At 52.3% G+C, this 14,959-nt stretch overlaps 1 protein-coding gene across 1 annotated transcript in view; it reads left to right on the top strand.

Annotated features, from left to right (window-relative positions):
• Positions 1 to 938: 938 nt before the first annotated feature.
• The window catches only part of ARMH4 (armadillo like helical domain containing 4), a gene marked incomplete at both ends in the record, with an annotated part of 49,975 nt that continues 35,954 nt past the window's right edge, over positions 939 to 14,959 (top strand). Inside the window, 3 exons of the mRNA XM_084270383.1 lie at positions 939 to 2,259; positions 3,859 to 4,071; positions 5,264 to 5,482. Of these exons, the coding sequence (XP_084126509.1) occupies positions 939 to 2,259; positions 3,859 to 4,071; positions 5,264 to 5,482 (1,753 nt within the window). The remainder of the gene's footprint in view (positions 2,260 to 3,858; positions 4,072 to 5,263; positions 5,483 to 14,959) is intronic.

The raw sequence follows: 14,959 nt of genomic DNA, 5'->3' as shown, positions 1-14,959 counted from the left end.
CTAGCCATGGACAGCCCTGCAGATCACACAGCAGAGGAGTTCCCTCACAGAGTGAGAGGGATGTCTTCAAATGCAAATATGCATGGCTGTGTGACCAGACCAGGGTATGAAGCTGATGGTGTCTTGATTGCGTTTAGCTGACTGGACCTGTACAATAAACATCATCTGAGAGGAGACAAACACATGTGAGCAGTTAGATGTGGAGGGTGATGTTTGTTAGGTGGACTAGCACAAGGGTGGTCTCACTGAGAGTCCTCTTGCAACACCAGAGGAGCCACAAAGATGCTCAGAGGGCTGGAGCAGCTCCCCTATGGAGAGAGGCTGAGGGAGTGCCTCCATGGTGCAGTGCAGCATGAGCACTGTGCTGACAGTGCTGCTGTCTGGGCTGTCACCTTTCTCTGGGGCTGAAGAGCTCATGGAGGAGCACTAATGCAGCCCAAAAGCCTCTTGTTTTGGTGCTGGTCCAGCTTTGTGCCCCATAGACCCACCTTGTTCTCTGCAAGTTCCTTGGTTTCCTTCTATGCCAGTGCACAGAGCAGGGCTTGTCACAACAGGCCCAACACTTCAGTCTGGCCCTCACCAGCATTAGTCCTCAGCTTGCTAAAGAACAAACAGGTTGACCCTTATCATATGTTTGCAGGTCTGATGGCTGCTGGGTAGACCACTGGGGATGGGAGCTTGGCAAGGTCTGTCTTGGGCTTCAGATCAAGATTTGGTTTTCTCTCTTATGAGACTGAAGACTGGGTAGGCTAGGAACACTAAAATAGATGGAGTGGCTTCAGTGCTCAGAGCTGGCTATAGATCAGCATGCTTGGAACTCATCACCTGGCTATTTGAGGCCCTGGGTCAATAGGTGGCTATGGGTATGTGTAATCTTGGTTCCTTTCTTTCCTTTCTAGGTCTTGTTGGACTTGCAGCCTTCTGAGCACAGCCCAGCTATGAGTAGATCAATAGGATTTAATATCTGCGTGGTCACCTGGAGCATCCTGCTCTTGTCTTCCAGTGCACCATGCCTTGCATCTCCTCTGCCAGAGGAGAGGGACATGACAAAGGTCCAGCAGGGGCCCTGGACAGAGAATGGGCTGGAAGATGAAAGGACAAGCGTGCCAAACTTAAAAGATAATGTGGGCTCTTCTGAGCAGACTGCATCTGAAGAGCCATGTGGTGTGTCAGCAAAACCATCTGGGATGCCTGTAAATAAAGCTTTTACTGCTGAAGGAGAAAGGCTGCCTGTGAGCCCAAGCCATGGCATCCTGGGCAGCCAGGGCCTGGGTGCTTACCCCTCTGCTGTGGTGGATGAGGAGGAGCTGGCTCCCACGAAGTCAGAGCTGGACAAGGACGATGCATTCCAGACCATGCTGACCACAGCTGTGACCACACTGAACCCTGCTGTCCAGGAGGAGCCTGCTGGCAGCCCCGCTAGTGAGACCAGCACAGAGGGTGGTGGTGAAGTGGAGCACAGCTCTGCCAGCCTCTTGGAAAGCCCCCTTTCTGGGACAGCTGTGGAGGAGGAGGCGACAGCAGAGAGCAGCTCACACCCCTCAGCTGTGCCTCAGCCCACCCCGTACCCCAGCTCTCCTGGCTGGGGAACAGAAAGCAGCCACTCTGTCACCCCAACTCCCCAGGCTCAGGGGGTGACCTCGGAGGTGGCAATGCCAGGGGCCCACACAGGGAGCCTTCCCAGGTCCTTGGCTGTGGGAGCATCTGTGCCTGCAGAGCGTCCCCTTGCAGTGACAGAGGTTTCCTTCCAGCCAGGCGTGGGGACAGGCGCTGAGCGAGGGGAGCTGCCCGCCCCAGCTACCACCACCCACCCTACAGACACTGCACCGCCTGACTGGGACGACACGAAGCTGGGGGGTGTGAGTGCAGGGGGAAGCACGCCTCATCAGGGGGTGACACAGGACCTGGGGGCAGCAGAACCATCCCAGACCCCCCAGGGAGGTGTGGAGGAAGAAGAGGATGCAGCAAGAGCGCTGCCGTCCCCAGCATCCCCTCCACCAGCTCCTGAGCTCGCTGAGGAGACCAACTGCACAGTGTCAGTGCTGGGGGAGGAGCTGCCAGCAGCTTCCCCGGGCAGTGGTGATGCTTTCCAGGCTGGGAACCTGACGGGTGCAGACACAGCTGATCCCAGCTCGCTGGGGAACATCACTGCAGCCACAGCAGAGGAGGGGAGAAACATCCCACCAGCCCAGCCAGAGGCTGCTGTGGTGACAGATACTCAGTCTGATCTCTCTCCTACTCTGGAAGGCTCATGGAAAGGTAAAACTTGCCCAGTTAACAGGCAGCTGCCTCTAAATGGAGGTTGGGGAGGGATGATTTGGGGGATCTGCCCTTTACTTCAGGGGGATAAAGTGGAGAAAGGGGTGATCTTGATACCTGCAACAGAGGTAGGACTCCCCTTCCCCCCACTGCTGGAAAGGCTACAGACCTTTGGGGGGGTGTGACAGCCTAAATGGGTACTTTACACCCACAAAGTACTGCCCAGCCTTGGCTGTTCCTGTGGTGCCCTGGTGTACAGGTAGGCATGGTCTGTTGGGTGGGACCTTGTCCTGACTTAAGGTGCAGCAGCTGTATTGAGCTGCCCCTTCCACAGCCACCTCCTCAGCTTGAGGAGTGGCTTAAAAACGGGGCATCTGAGCCTGGAAAGGCTGTGGCAACTGAGCCTGGAGGGTGTCCTTGGGTATGGAGGTCTCTGGAGGGAACTGGGGTCTCATTACCATTCTGCATGTGTGGTGTGCAGCCAGAGCAGGGGCTGAGGGACATGGCTGTAGGCAGCCTGCTCCTGCCCTGGCCAGAGATGTGCAGGTCTGGATTGAATAACCCTCCAGTGTGCCTCCTGTGACAAGGGAAGGAGACCAGCCCCCTCACCACTGGCTAAGCACCCTATTTCAAGTCTCCCTCTGATATGGTGACTGCTAGAGCCCGAGGGTTGTCCTTGCACTTGTCCACTCTGAAGTCCTGGAAAGGGGAATAATTTGGGAGGGGTGTGTGTGTGCTAATTAGCAGCCAGACTTACTTGGCTGTGGAGCCCTGCAGTTGGTGCAGGAGATGCAGGACAATGGGTGGCTGATGGTGTTGCCCTGTGCTGTATTTTCCTGCAGAGATGGAGCCTTCAGCCCACTGATGGTGTTTCTACTGGGTATTGTTGGAGAAATGGTGGAGATGTGGGGGGAAGTTCTGGTCAGGTGTTGGGCATTGCCATGTTCCTAAGCTGATGGGGAACATGAGCAAGGCTTTAGGAATTGGGTTTAGTTGCCAGGTGCTTTTAATCTTCCAGGCTTCAGGGGCAAAAGGAAAACTTCCCCTCCAAAAGATCTGGCTGTTGCTGTAGAAGGAGAGCTAATTGCCTGCTGGTGCTGAAACCTGACTGATTAATTTCTAGATTAATTTGTAAGCACTTGACTTGTCAGCAGGTTCTGTCTCTGCTGTTTCCCCAACACTTGGGAAACACTATCAACAAGACTTCTGCATCACAAATAAAACCTCTGGAGCTGCAGCCTCCCAGCCAGGAGAGAGCTGGTCACTCTCAGCACTGCTCTGGTGGCATCACTTGCTCTCATTGGCATGTCACACCCCAGACCTGCTGTCCTGGGCCCCCAGGGCCTTCTTCCCTATGGATCCACTTGTCCCTAAGGCACCAGGTTAAGAGAATGAGGACTGATTCTGCTGCTGTCACTGCTGTTGTGTGTGTTCTGACACCTGTCTCTGTGCTGCAGTGCCCCAGTGATACTTGGCTGGAGCTGCTGCTCGTGCTGTGACTCTGGAAACGCTAATGCACGGAGGGATGTTCCCTCCAACATCTGCTCTGCTGCTGTCAGCTGTCCTGTGAGGTGGTACTGACATGTGTTCTTGCTGTAGGTGTTACTCAGGAGGTGACAAGAGCTGCCCAGGAGGCTGATGCTGCTCTGTCGGTTGTGATGCTGGTGCCTGGTGCCACCCAGGGAGCAGGAGCCACGAGCCTTCTGCAGGAGAACAGTGGGGAGGACACCCAGATGCTGACTGCTCCTGGTGCCACCCAGATGCCAGTGGAAGCTGGCACTTCCTCTGCAGTGAGCACTCCAGATGTGGAAGGTAGGGTTCAGCTTTCAGCTCTGCAGGTCTTTCCACACCAGAGGAGATGGCACAGCTGAAACTACAACTGAATGTTGGGGCATTGAAGCCTCTACCAACAGCATCTCTAGTCTAAGTTGGTTTTTTCTATCCCTGGGCTGCTGCTTTCTGCCTGTGCTGCCAGATCCACTGTTAAAATAAACCAGCATACTGGTTTTGCTCCAAACAGCAGTTGAGCAGAGATTTAGAAACCAAACTTGCCCCAAACCAAGTGAAGCCTCAGCATTTATCCTTGCCAGCAAGCTGACTTTTAGTCTTAGACATTGAAGCTGGCTCTTCTTTATGGAGGAAGAGCTCTGGCTTATGGAGCCAGAGGCAGTCAGAGTTCTGATGCTCAGCCTGAAGGACCAGGAAGCTTCACTAGGATAAGGTGGGCTGTGGTGTCCTGAAAGAATCTGGCGAGCCCCTGGATACAGCAACCTGCACTGATATTCCCTTCCATGAGGAATGGTGAGTTCTCCTCAGGCTGGTGTAGTTCATACAGGAGTGCTATAAGCACCCATGTTCCTCCAGCTGCTGCCTGCTGGCCCAATGTCACCTTGGTGGGGACATGTAGGAGCCCATCCCATGACAGGAGTGTGGAGCAAGAGTTCTCCTAGTACAAAATGAACTCTGAGGCTGGGTGTTTCTCTGCAGTAGCAGGTACCACTGCTGAAACTGCTGCTGGGCAGCTTTTTTTGGTGCTTTTCAGATTGTAGGGCATCAAAAGAAAAAGCCTCTTTGCATTGTAGCTCTTAAATTCAGGGCCCTTTGTAGGGCAGAGAAAGCTCTTCTGGCGGTTTCCACTAATTAATTTGCTTCTGGGATTTAATTATAAATTCAACTAATTCTTGTCTTTGAAATAAACAATTAGATCTGTTGCTTGGTTCAGATCTCTAGCAGGGTCTTGGTGCTCTGATCTTGCTGTGGGGTGGTGACTAGCACTCCTCAAAGCAATGCAAGTACAACCTAGCTGAGTTCTCATGAAGGGGAACCTCCTGTGCTGCTGTCCCAGAGGAGCAGCTTTCCTTCCAGCAGAGTCACTCTCACATCTTGAAAGAGGCAAGAGTTTAATAACTTCTCCCACTCTGAGTTAAGTTTTCCTGAAGGAGTTCATCATGGAGTGCTGGAGTTTCTAATATTGTGCCCAACTGCTGCTCTCTGTCTCCTTTAGGTCTTGCAGGTGTGGTCCTGGTCACCAGTGAGAAGGCTGTTCCAGGTCCTGGTGAGGTGCCTGCTACTGAGTTTGGGCAGACAGAGGATCCATCCAGCAGAACTGTGGTCCTGGTAACTCCAGCATCAGTGGCCTCTTCTGTCAGGAGGACAGCTCTTCCATCGGTGAGGAAGATCAGTACAGCTGTCACCTATGGGCTGGACCGCCTGGAGTCTGAAGGTACTGCTGGTCCCAGGGCTGAGAGGAGGGAGGTTCCATGCAGGGCAGCATGATGCTGTGATGCTGAGCTCCCCTGGCTTGTTGGTTTGGCACCCAGTGATGTGCTTGTGTTGTTGTTGTTGCTAATAAAGCTCTTGAACCGCCTGTCCCCTCCTGGGAGGTACAGGAAGCAAGCAAGGAGCTGTGTCCTGCAAGGTCCCTGAGATCCAAGCAGCTCTGGTGGGAGAGAGGAGGTTCCCCTGGCAGAGGGAGCAGCCCTGGTGTTGCTGTTGCACTAGTCTGGCTCTGTGCACCTGTGGCTGCTGGTGTCTGCATCCCCTGCAGAGCCTCTGCCAGGTCACACTCAGGGGAAGGTGTTCAGGCTGCTGGGAGCTCTTGCTACCCTCCTGCTGAAGTCCTCAGCCCAGGCAGTGCAGGGGGATACTGAGCATGAGGCCTACCCCAGTGCCCAGCTGATGAAACCTTGTTGAGACAAGTGCTGCCCTAATGATGCTGCTAGGGGAGGTGAGGGATGGATCCCCTCTGAGGTGTTCCTCCAACTCAAAGCTGCCCACAGTCCCATCACTGGCTCCTTCAGTCTTCCTTCATCCCACAGGCTCCCTTTTCTCTAACTGCTGCCAGTTGTGGAGTCTCTGCTGCCTGACTGTCTTCAGAGAGCTGAGAGTGCAAATTCCACCTGGGTGAATGCCCACCAGGAGGCTTAGGTGAAGATCCTGCTCTGGAGAGACAGTCTGCAGCTCAGATCCATCATCTCTTCAGCTCATCTGTGATTTTCCTCCAGAGAATTGTTTCCCTTCTGCTTCTTGCTTTCTCCTACTTACTCTTCCCTGCTTGCTCACCCATCCAGTTCTGTACTCCAGTCTCTGGACTGGCACCACCTGGCAGGGATTAATCTTTCTGCCTATTTTGCTCCTCTTCCTTCATCTTGACCTTCCCTTGCCTTAGTCTTTTACTGCAAAGGCTGGCAGCCCTCCAGGGGTGGCATGCCAGATGGTATTTTTCTTCTGATTAGAGGTGGGGTGCCACAGACAACAGCTAATCAGCATCTCTTCTCTGCATGAAGCTTTAACTCTCACTCCTGGGAACTTCAGGGGGCAGCAGGAGCTGGGAGCCCTCCCCAGCTGCATGTGCCAGGTGCTGCAGCTCCTGCCCTCTGTCAGGCTTGCTGCTGGCTTTGAAACCTGCCCCGAGCTCTCTGCACCTCAAGCACTCACCCTGTGCCAGGATGAATCTTGCAATGCAGAGATGTGCTGATGATGGGAGAGCAGAAGGGTATGTGTGTGGGGAGAGCCTGATCGCTCAGGGTGGGAAGTAAGGTCTCTGCTCAGCAAGGGCAGTGTGATTTGGGAGGCTAAGCTGTTTCTGGGCCCTCTGGAATGCCCTGTAGAAGCCTGGCTTTCTGCACAGGAGGATGGGAGGGATTTCTGTTTCGAGTGAGCGTTGGTGTCTCCCTGTTTAATGAGACTTTCTGCATCAGTGTTTGGGAAAAAATCTCCCTGCTCTGGCACAGGACTGCTGCAGCTTCCTTGGGTTCCTGCTGAGGTCCTTTGTGCAGCCACTGGCCTCTCCTTTCCTCTTCTGTGCCCTGCAAGGGCAAAAGCAGGCTGCAGCTAGGACCAGCTTCCCAAGGCACTGATGACTCAAGTAGCAGGCTGTGGGTTTCTTGGCTCTGGGGTCTGGCTCTGCAGGTGCCTGTCATCCAAGGGACACAGTGCTCTCTGTGCTGTGTGCCTTTGACAACTGGTGCAGCTCTTGTGGTCTAAATCTCTCCTGATCAACCTCCAGCTCACTGCAGTGAGCCAGACCTCCTCCTGGTGTTGGGGATCGCCAGTCTGCCTCTTGTGCAGTGGAACAAACCCCACCTGGGGACAGGTGTTCTGCCTGGGGATGCTGCTGCCCCAGGGGAACACAAAGGAAGGCTTTCAGGGGCAGCTCTGCTTTCTAGAACCTCTGTCTCCCTAAAGGTAATTAGGGGGTGCAACACCCTCCTCATGGAGTGGCTCTTTGCTGGAAGTTTTGGTTCCAATTTCTTTATGCTCTAAACTTCTAATGATGTTTGGGAGTGCCTTCCTATCACATTACACCCAGCCCAGTGCAGGGTCCTTGGGCTCTGGAGGATGTAAGCTCAGGGGTGAGTGGTGCAGCACATCCTGGAGTCCCTGAGGAGGGGTCCTGCCCCTTGGGGGAAGCTGTGCCTTGCTCACCAGTGGGAGAAGTGCAAGGAGCTGAGTGGGCTCAGCTGGTCTCTGCTGCCTTTGGTGGGGTCTTGCTGACTTGTCTCACTGAGGGCCTGGCTCATCATTAAATATAAACCCCTGCTGCTCAGCTAGCTCCTTCTTGGGGACCATCTGTGCCAAACTGCCTGCAGCTAATTGCATCAGTATATTCACCTACCTGGCTGGGATGCAGAACTGCTTTAAAAATCAAATTGCACAGATAAATGAGGTGCTTTGAATATGTCTGTAGATGAGCTTATCCTCCTCTGTAATGGACTCTGGAGAGATTAGCTGGGTAACAAAGTCTCCTGCCTTGACTCTGGTGATGCCAGTTCTACTTGTCCATCCCAGCCAGAGAAATCCTATAAAGGGATTACAGGATGTGGGGACAGGACACAGCAGAGGATGGGGCTTGCTTGTCTGGGTGACTTAATTATAGATTTTGTGCCTATGCCCAGAACTTGGGTGTTGCTCTAGCAAGCTAAACACTGCAGCTTTCTCTGTAGGGCTTCTAGGGTCTGAGGAGATATCTGGTTCAGCTTGTCTACTCAGGCCCATTGTGTAAGCCTCCCAACACTTCAGAAAGTGGTGTTTTAGAAAGAAACACTGTTCCTTGTGGACTAGATTCCTGTGCCATCATATCTGCAGTGGTAGGTGTGAGCAGGGGTGGCTGTGTGCTCCTGAAGCATGACAGCATTTGGCAGGTATAACTTTGGGAAGTGGCAGGTAGCCTGCTGTGTCCCCTCTTCAGGTTCCTGGGAGCCTGGTGGACAGAGCACAGCAACATCTGCCTCCTCTTGGCTGTCATTTCTGACTCCTACACGATGCTCAGAAGTGTGCTGAGCCCAAGCAGTGGGCTTGTTAGTGCATTTCCTGTGGGGACCTTGAGGGTCACATCATCATCAGGTGCTGAGCCCAAACCAGCAGGTAGCACAGAGCCAGCCTGCAGCTGGGAGTGGTGCCTCCCCACCCTGGCTGCCAGCACAGTTACCTGTGGCTGCTGGTGAGGGGGGGTCTGGCTCTGTCAGTGCAGAGCCAAGGTTTGGTTTTGTGTGCCACCACCCTGCCTGGACAGCAGAAGCTCAGCTGGAAGGGCTGGAGGTGGTGGCTGGAGGGGCAAGGCACGTGGGGCAGGCAGTGGGGAGGTGTCTGAGCATTCTTCACACTGCAGGGATTCAGCTTTCCTGATGTGAGGGGCAGGTATCAGTGTGCCCCCTCCTTAGACTGTCCAGATGCAGCAGTTGCAGCTGCCTTGTGTTAGACCTGCATTTCAGCCTGCAGAAGCCCTTCAGCAGCTGCACCCCACGTGCTGCCCTTGCTGCTTCCATGCTCATCAGGAGAGCAGTTTAGGCTGGGTGCTGCCTACTCCCTGCAGCTCAGCCAGCTCCAGCCTGGCCTGCTTCAGGGTTACCTTGGGATGTAGGGACTGTCTGCTTGTGGTGACTGAGATGGAGGTAGGACCAAATCATCTGGTTCTTGCTGCTTTCCCATAAGTGTTTTGAGGAGAACTCAAGTGTGCAGTGGTGGCTTTGATGTGCCTGCCCTGCTTCTTGGATATTGGGGGTCAAGGGGGTACACAGCGACTCTGAACAGTGTGCAAGGGGTAAGGATTGTTCCTGTTCAGTCATCTAGGCTTGTTTCAAGCTCTTGCTGCTGAGGGTGGGCTGCTTACCCTGTTCAGCTTTCCTGTAGGTGGCTGGCTGGCTGTGGAGGGTGCTTGGAGCTTTAGAAGAGCAGATGATGCTCTACCTGTTGTTTGGTGTCAGGAACAGTCAATAGCTCTGAAAATGGGCAACTTGAACCCAGCTGCTCTAGAGGGAGATGGGAGCTGTGCAGCTCTTCAGTGTGAAGTGTTCCTGACTAATCAGGCTGGCTCTCAACAGGCAGCCAGCAGCATCCTGGTCATTAGGGTGGAGAAGCTATTCAGGGGATGGAAAGGCAGTGCCAGATGTCTGCTGCTCAGGACAGCACAGTGCTGTTCTGGTACTCCTGGTTAGCTGGGGGGGGTGTGTGTGTCCCACCTAATGCAGGATTTGGCTGTGGAGTTCCTTAATGGTGCTGAAGCAGGGCTGGTACTATCCTAGGGATCAGCAAATAGTGTCCTGTAGTCATGGAGCATCTCCCTGCTGAACCTTAGCTGTGGGCTCTGTATGCTCTGTGATGTGTTACAGGCTGTTCCTGTAAGGACCAGGGCCAGGATGAAGCTTGAGCCTGTCTGACCTTAACACTGATAACAATATCCACTTGTCTTTGGGTTCAAACAGCTGCTTATTGCTCTTTACTGACCTGCATGCTCAAGTTTACCCTTCCAAGGAAACTGTAGCTTTAATTTCAGTGCTAAGAGCTCTTCTACCCCTGTTTTCCATTCTTTCCCCTGCTTCCCTGGCATCTTGTTCCTGTGGAGCCATCTAAGCTGTCCTGCTGCAGAAGTGAAGGCAATAGTTGCCTTGTTAAAAACCCCTCAGAACTTGTTGCCTTTCAGATGACCCTTACCCTTTTCCTTACACTTTTCTAAGCTGTGTCCCAGCACATGGAGCCTTCTCTTCTGGATGTGAAGAATTTTTACTGGGGTTCTTATTTGGACCCTGACTGCATGGATTAAGACCTGCCTCATTAAATCTCTGCAACCCATTGCAAATTGAAGTGAGGTTGCAGGGGTGTCAATAAGATGGGCACTTAGCCCAGCATGGTTAACTAGCCTGACACTGTAATTCCTTACCAGCTCTTTAGATATCAGCTAAATTGGCAAGGAGCAGAAGATTTGAAACAAAGCATGTGCAAAAATGATTTAGTTATTAATAGTTATTGGTACATCCTCTTGTCTTGCTTCCAGTTTATTGCTGCCACCAAAATGGGAACTGTTGTTCCTCTGGTGCAGGTTGACCTCTGTGCTCTTCACAGTAGATCCCCTGTTCTCCTCCTTTGTAGCAAAAAGCTGTAAAGAAAAAGTGTGACAGAACATTAATCAAAACCAAGCTTTTCCCCCTTTCTATCCCTGAAAGTGTGTAAGCAAAGCCAACATCTCTGTGGAATCTGGTGGTGACTTGTTTTGTTCCATGAAATCCATCTGAGAATTGAGGAAGGAGGGATATGGATGGTGATGAAGCCCTTAATGAGTTGGGAGCTTGTGGGGGAGCAGCTAAGATGGTGTTAGGCTAATTAAAGGCTTTCTGAGAAGAGTGAGAAACTCCTGCTGTGTGCAGCCAGCGTGCTGAGCCCAGCCCTGCCTGTGTTTCCCTGCAAAGGGGGGCAGAATGTGCTCTGGCTGCTCTGTGCTGGCAGCTCACAACGTCTCAAGTGGTGGACTAGCCACTTGTACCAGTCCAGCTGAGGGGCTGACCTGCTGGGAAGCAGCTCTGTGGAAAGAGACCTGGGAGTTCTGGTGGGCAAGAACCAAACCACGAGCCAGCAGTGTGGCCTCTTGGCCAGGCGTGGCATCCTGGGGGTATCAAGGAACACATGGCCAGCAGATCAAGGGAGGTTCAACTGCCCCTCTACTCTGCCCTGGTGAGGCCTCATCTGGAATATTGTGTCCCTGGGTCAAGAAGGACAGGGAGCTCCTGGAGAGGGTATGAAAAAGGGCTACAGAGATGATAAGGGGACTAGAACATCTCTCTTACCAAGAGAGGCTGAGGGACTTAGGAGTCTTTAGCCAAGAGAAGAGTGAGGGGGGGTCTTACAAATGCTTGTAAATACTTGAGGGGTGGGGTTGGGAGTGTGGTGTCAATCTCTCTTTCAGTAGGGGACAGGATAAGAGGCAATGGGCATAAACTTGAGTGTAGGAAGCTCTACCTAACCATGAGGAGGAACTTCTTTACTCTGAGGGTGGCAGAGCCCTGGGACAGGCTGCCCTGAGAGGCTGTGGAGTCTTTCTCAAGACATCCAAACCCTGTCTGGATGCTGTCCTGTGCAGCCTGCTCAAGGTGATCCTGCTTTGGCAGGAGGGTTGGATTAGATCTCCAGAGGTCCCTTCCAAGCCCAACCATTCTGTGCCTCTTCCCAGTGATGTGCACTCAGGCTTTATCTCAGGTAACATACCTGCTGTGCTTTATGGTCTCTAACAGCAACACCTCCACCAGTCTCTAGGAATGGTTTAAATACTGTTGTATCATCTTCCCTGGGTGTCTGGGAAGTGGTATGTGCCTGTCCAGCTGCCCTTTGGGGGGAGGTGAGCTACACAGCTGTCTTCCACTCAGATTTTGGGAGGAAAAAGGAACTTCTCCAAGTCACTTTGGGTTTTGTGATGCCCTATTCTGCCTCTAGCAGGTCTGATGTTTCTTAGCCTGACCTGCTCTGGTTGCTGTTCTGTCCAGGCTGTGCTTGAATCTTCAACTTCATCTAACTTCCCATTTGTCTAAAGCTTAGAGTTGACTTTCCCATGCTGATCTTCAGGCTTATCCAAAGCCAGCAGAAGCCCTGTGTGGTTGCTATTGAAAGGTTATAGGGCTGCATGGATAAAAGCTTTTAATGGGTCTCTGTTTTTAATCTGGGGATGAAGCAGATCACTCTTGCAGCTCTAGGGAGGTGGATTCAGGTAAGTAGGTACGTGGCAGCTTCTTCTGAAGGCTCTGCAAGGAATGCTCTTGTCCTGAGCTGCTGGTGTCTTGGGTTCACAGCAGGGATAGTGTTTCTATTGGGGCTGCTTTGGGCAGTGGGACCAGGGCAAACCACCCTGCAAACTGATTTAGCTCTGTTCCTGCTTCCTGCCCAGGACAGGTGGGATGCTGTCCCCCTCACTGATCTGACCTTGGCTTTTTATCTCATCTTGTGGGAAGTCATAGGCTTCCCCCTCCCTGTTTTTCCTCCCCCAGTAACAAGCTGTCTTGAAACAGATTGGAAATCTCATGGTGTATTTCTTCCTGAGCAACACTTCAGGCTGGAAGCCAGCAGTGTCATTCTGAACCTCTCCAGGAAAACACCCTGGGGAGAACCCCTGCCCCAACAGTGAAGTCTGTGGGAAGGTGGTCAAGGACTTAGGAAGCATGAGCTCTGACTAGAAGTGAGCTGAGTGGACTTAGTCATCCTTTTTGGGACCTGATAGGACTTGAGCTGAAACCTGGGTACCCTGGAGACTGCTGCCCATGGTAAGATCCATCCCCTAATCTCCATGATCTGTGATGCATCCGTGCTGGGTTTGTCTAGAAAAAGAAGCATCAATGTTAAATCTTGGGCTGTTGGTTGTGTCTTTGGGGGGAATGTGGTTGGACTGGGTGCTCCTGAGGAGGCACCAACAAACAACTTGTAAGAGAAAGTGGAATTAACATCTCCAGGAGTTAATGATACAACATTTGTGTGACTGGAGAAACTTCCCATGCCCACAGCCCCTTTTCCACATGGAAGTGTTTTGTTGAGAGAAGTCAACTCTGTATCTGCCTTGATCTGTCTTGTTCTGCCCCATCTGCTTACAGGTCACAGTCATTGGGTCTGGAGTGATTTGAATGCCATCACTTGAAATGTCACCTCTTTCTTGCCTTGGTTTTTACACTGGTTAATTCAACAGCCACATATGGACCTCAGGGTAGGAGAGCTGTTCTGTGGCAAACTAGGGAGTGAACTTGGTACTGTCCATACTGTGTGTTCTGCAGTGTTTGGGGTTTGGGGTTTTTTCCCCTTTTAAAAGGGGGATCAGAATCCCGCTCTCTCCTTGCCTGGTCTGGGAGATGTCAGAGCCCTCTGCTGGGATGCAGCTTCTGCAGTGCTTGGCAAGCAGAGGATGAAGGCTTTCCACAGCCCAATCAGCTTGGCTCTGTGGCTGGGGGTATGTTCCCCCTCCTAGATGATGTCTCTCAGGTGGCTAGTTGGGTGTCTTTGGGGCTGTTCCAGACATCAAAGCAGACCCTGTGTTCTCTGCCATGTTTTGCCCAGCCAAAACTTCTTGGAAAGTAGCATTTTGCTCAGTGGTGTGTGACCCCCCCCCCCCAGGCTTCCCTTGTCATGGTGTGGGTGGGTGCCATCACATGCCATTGCAATCCCCTCCCTTCCCATGTTGCAGGTAGGTTCTAGATCTGTAGCCATCTCTCAGCTCACAGGAGCCCTGGCTCAGGGGTTGGACAGGAGGGGTCTTGGCATGCTTCACCTCCCTGAAGTCATGCAAAGAGTGGGCTTACCACTGGAAATCAATTAGCTCTGCCTGCTGGTTAATCACAGCTTCTTTGGCACTCACCAGGGGCTCCTGGTGACCCTACAGCACTGGGTACCATAAAAAGCCACAGCTCAGACTATCATAAAGCAGAATAATGCTCTGTGCTACTGTCTAGACATCACTGTCCTCTGAGTTTGAAGTGAGGAAAGCTGGGAAGGGAAAGGACAAAGAAAATTAGAGCACCAGCCTTTCTCTTGCAACCTCCTTTTTAGTTTGTTTGCCTTTTTTCTCTCTCTTTTTTTTTTTTTTTTCCCTCTCCCTGGTTTGAATTCAGTTTGTGGCTCTGAGTGAATCCATCACCTCCTAATGAGAGCCTTGCTGCTCAGGGCACAGCAAGAGATTTCTCTCCTGCACTAAACCTGACAAATGATGGTTTCTTGAATCTTCTGAGGAGTAAAAGTGTTTGCAAACATTTGATGGAGACTATCTGAAGGTAGAAACACCCCTCTGTGGTGGTGGTTTCTGCAACTAAAAAGAGAGACCCTGATGTAACTCTACCTTCAGGAAGGATATGACAACAGTGGGTTCAGCTCCAGCTCATTACTAAGCCATTATACCAAGAAACCCTTCTCTCCTTGCTGTTGCAGCCTGTTTGTAGCCTGTTCCTAAGGCCAGTGTTTGCACTGGGTGCCTTGCTGGTGCTGCTTGCCCACAGTGTGGGCATACAGCCACTGCCATGAGCTCATAGCAGTGCTGGGAGGAATCCCAATTGCCTCCTGCCTGGGAGGAATGTGGGTTTCTGCAGCTGTGTGAAGCCTGTAGAGAGGCATAAAGCTTGACTGAACCCTTCTGTGGGGAAGGGGCTGTTGCTAGGAGGAGGAGATAGCCATGCACTCCCCTTCCCTGCAGCACAGGATGATCTGAGGGAACAAAGTCCCTCTTTGCCGTTGACTTGGAAGGTCCTCGCTGCCATTGCTGAGGCTTTTACCTATGGGATGCTGCCTGTTCTCTAGCATGTAGCCATAGGACAAGGGGGGATGGTTTTAAACTAGAGAAGGGGAGATTTAGGCTAGATTAAGAAAATATTCTTCAATATGAGGCTGGTGGATCCCTGGCACAGGTTTCCCAGAGAGGTGGTGGAGGCCCCATCCCTGGAGACACTCAAGGTCAGGCTTGATG

Source organism: Gallinula chloropus (assembly GCF_964237585.1).
Source record: "Gallinula chloropus genome assembly, chromosome: 14".
NCBI lineage: Eukaryota > Metazoa > Chordata > Aves > Gruiformes > Rallidae > Gallinula > Gallinula chloropus.
The sequence above is the reverse complement of the archived record's forward strand: the minus strand, read 5'-3'. Positions and strand labels throughout refer to the sequence as shown.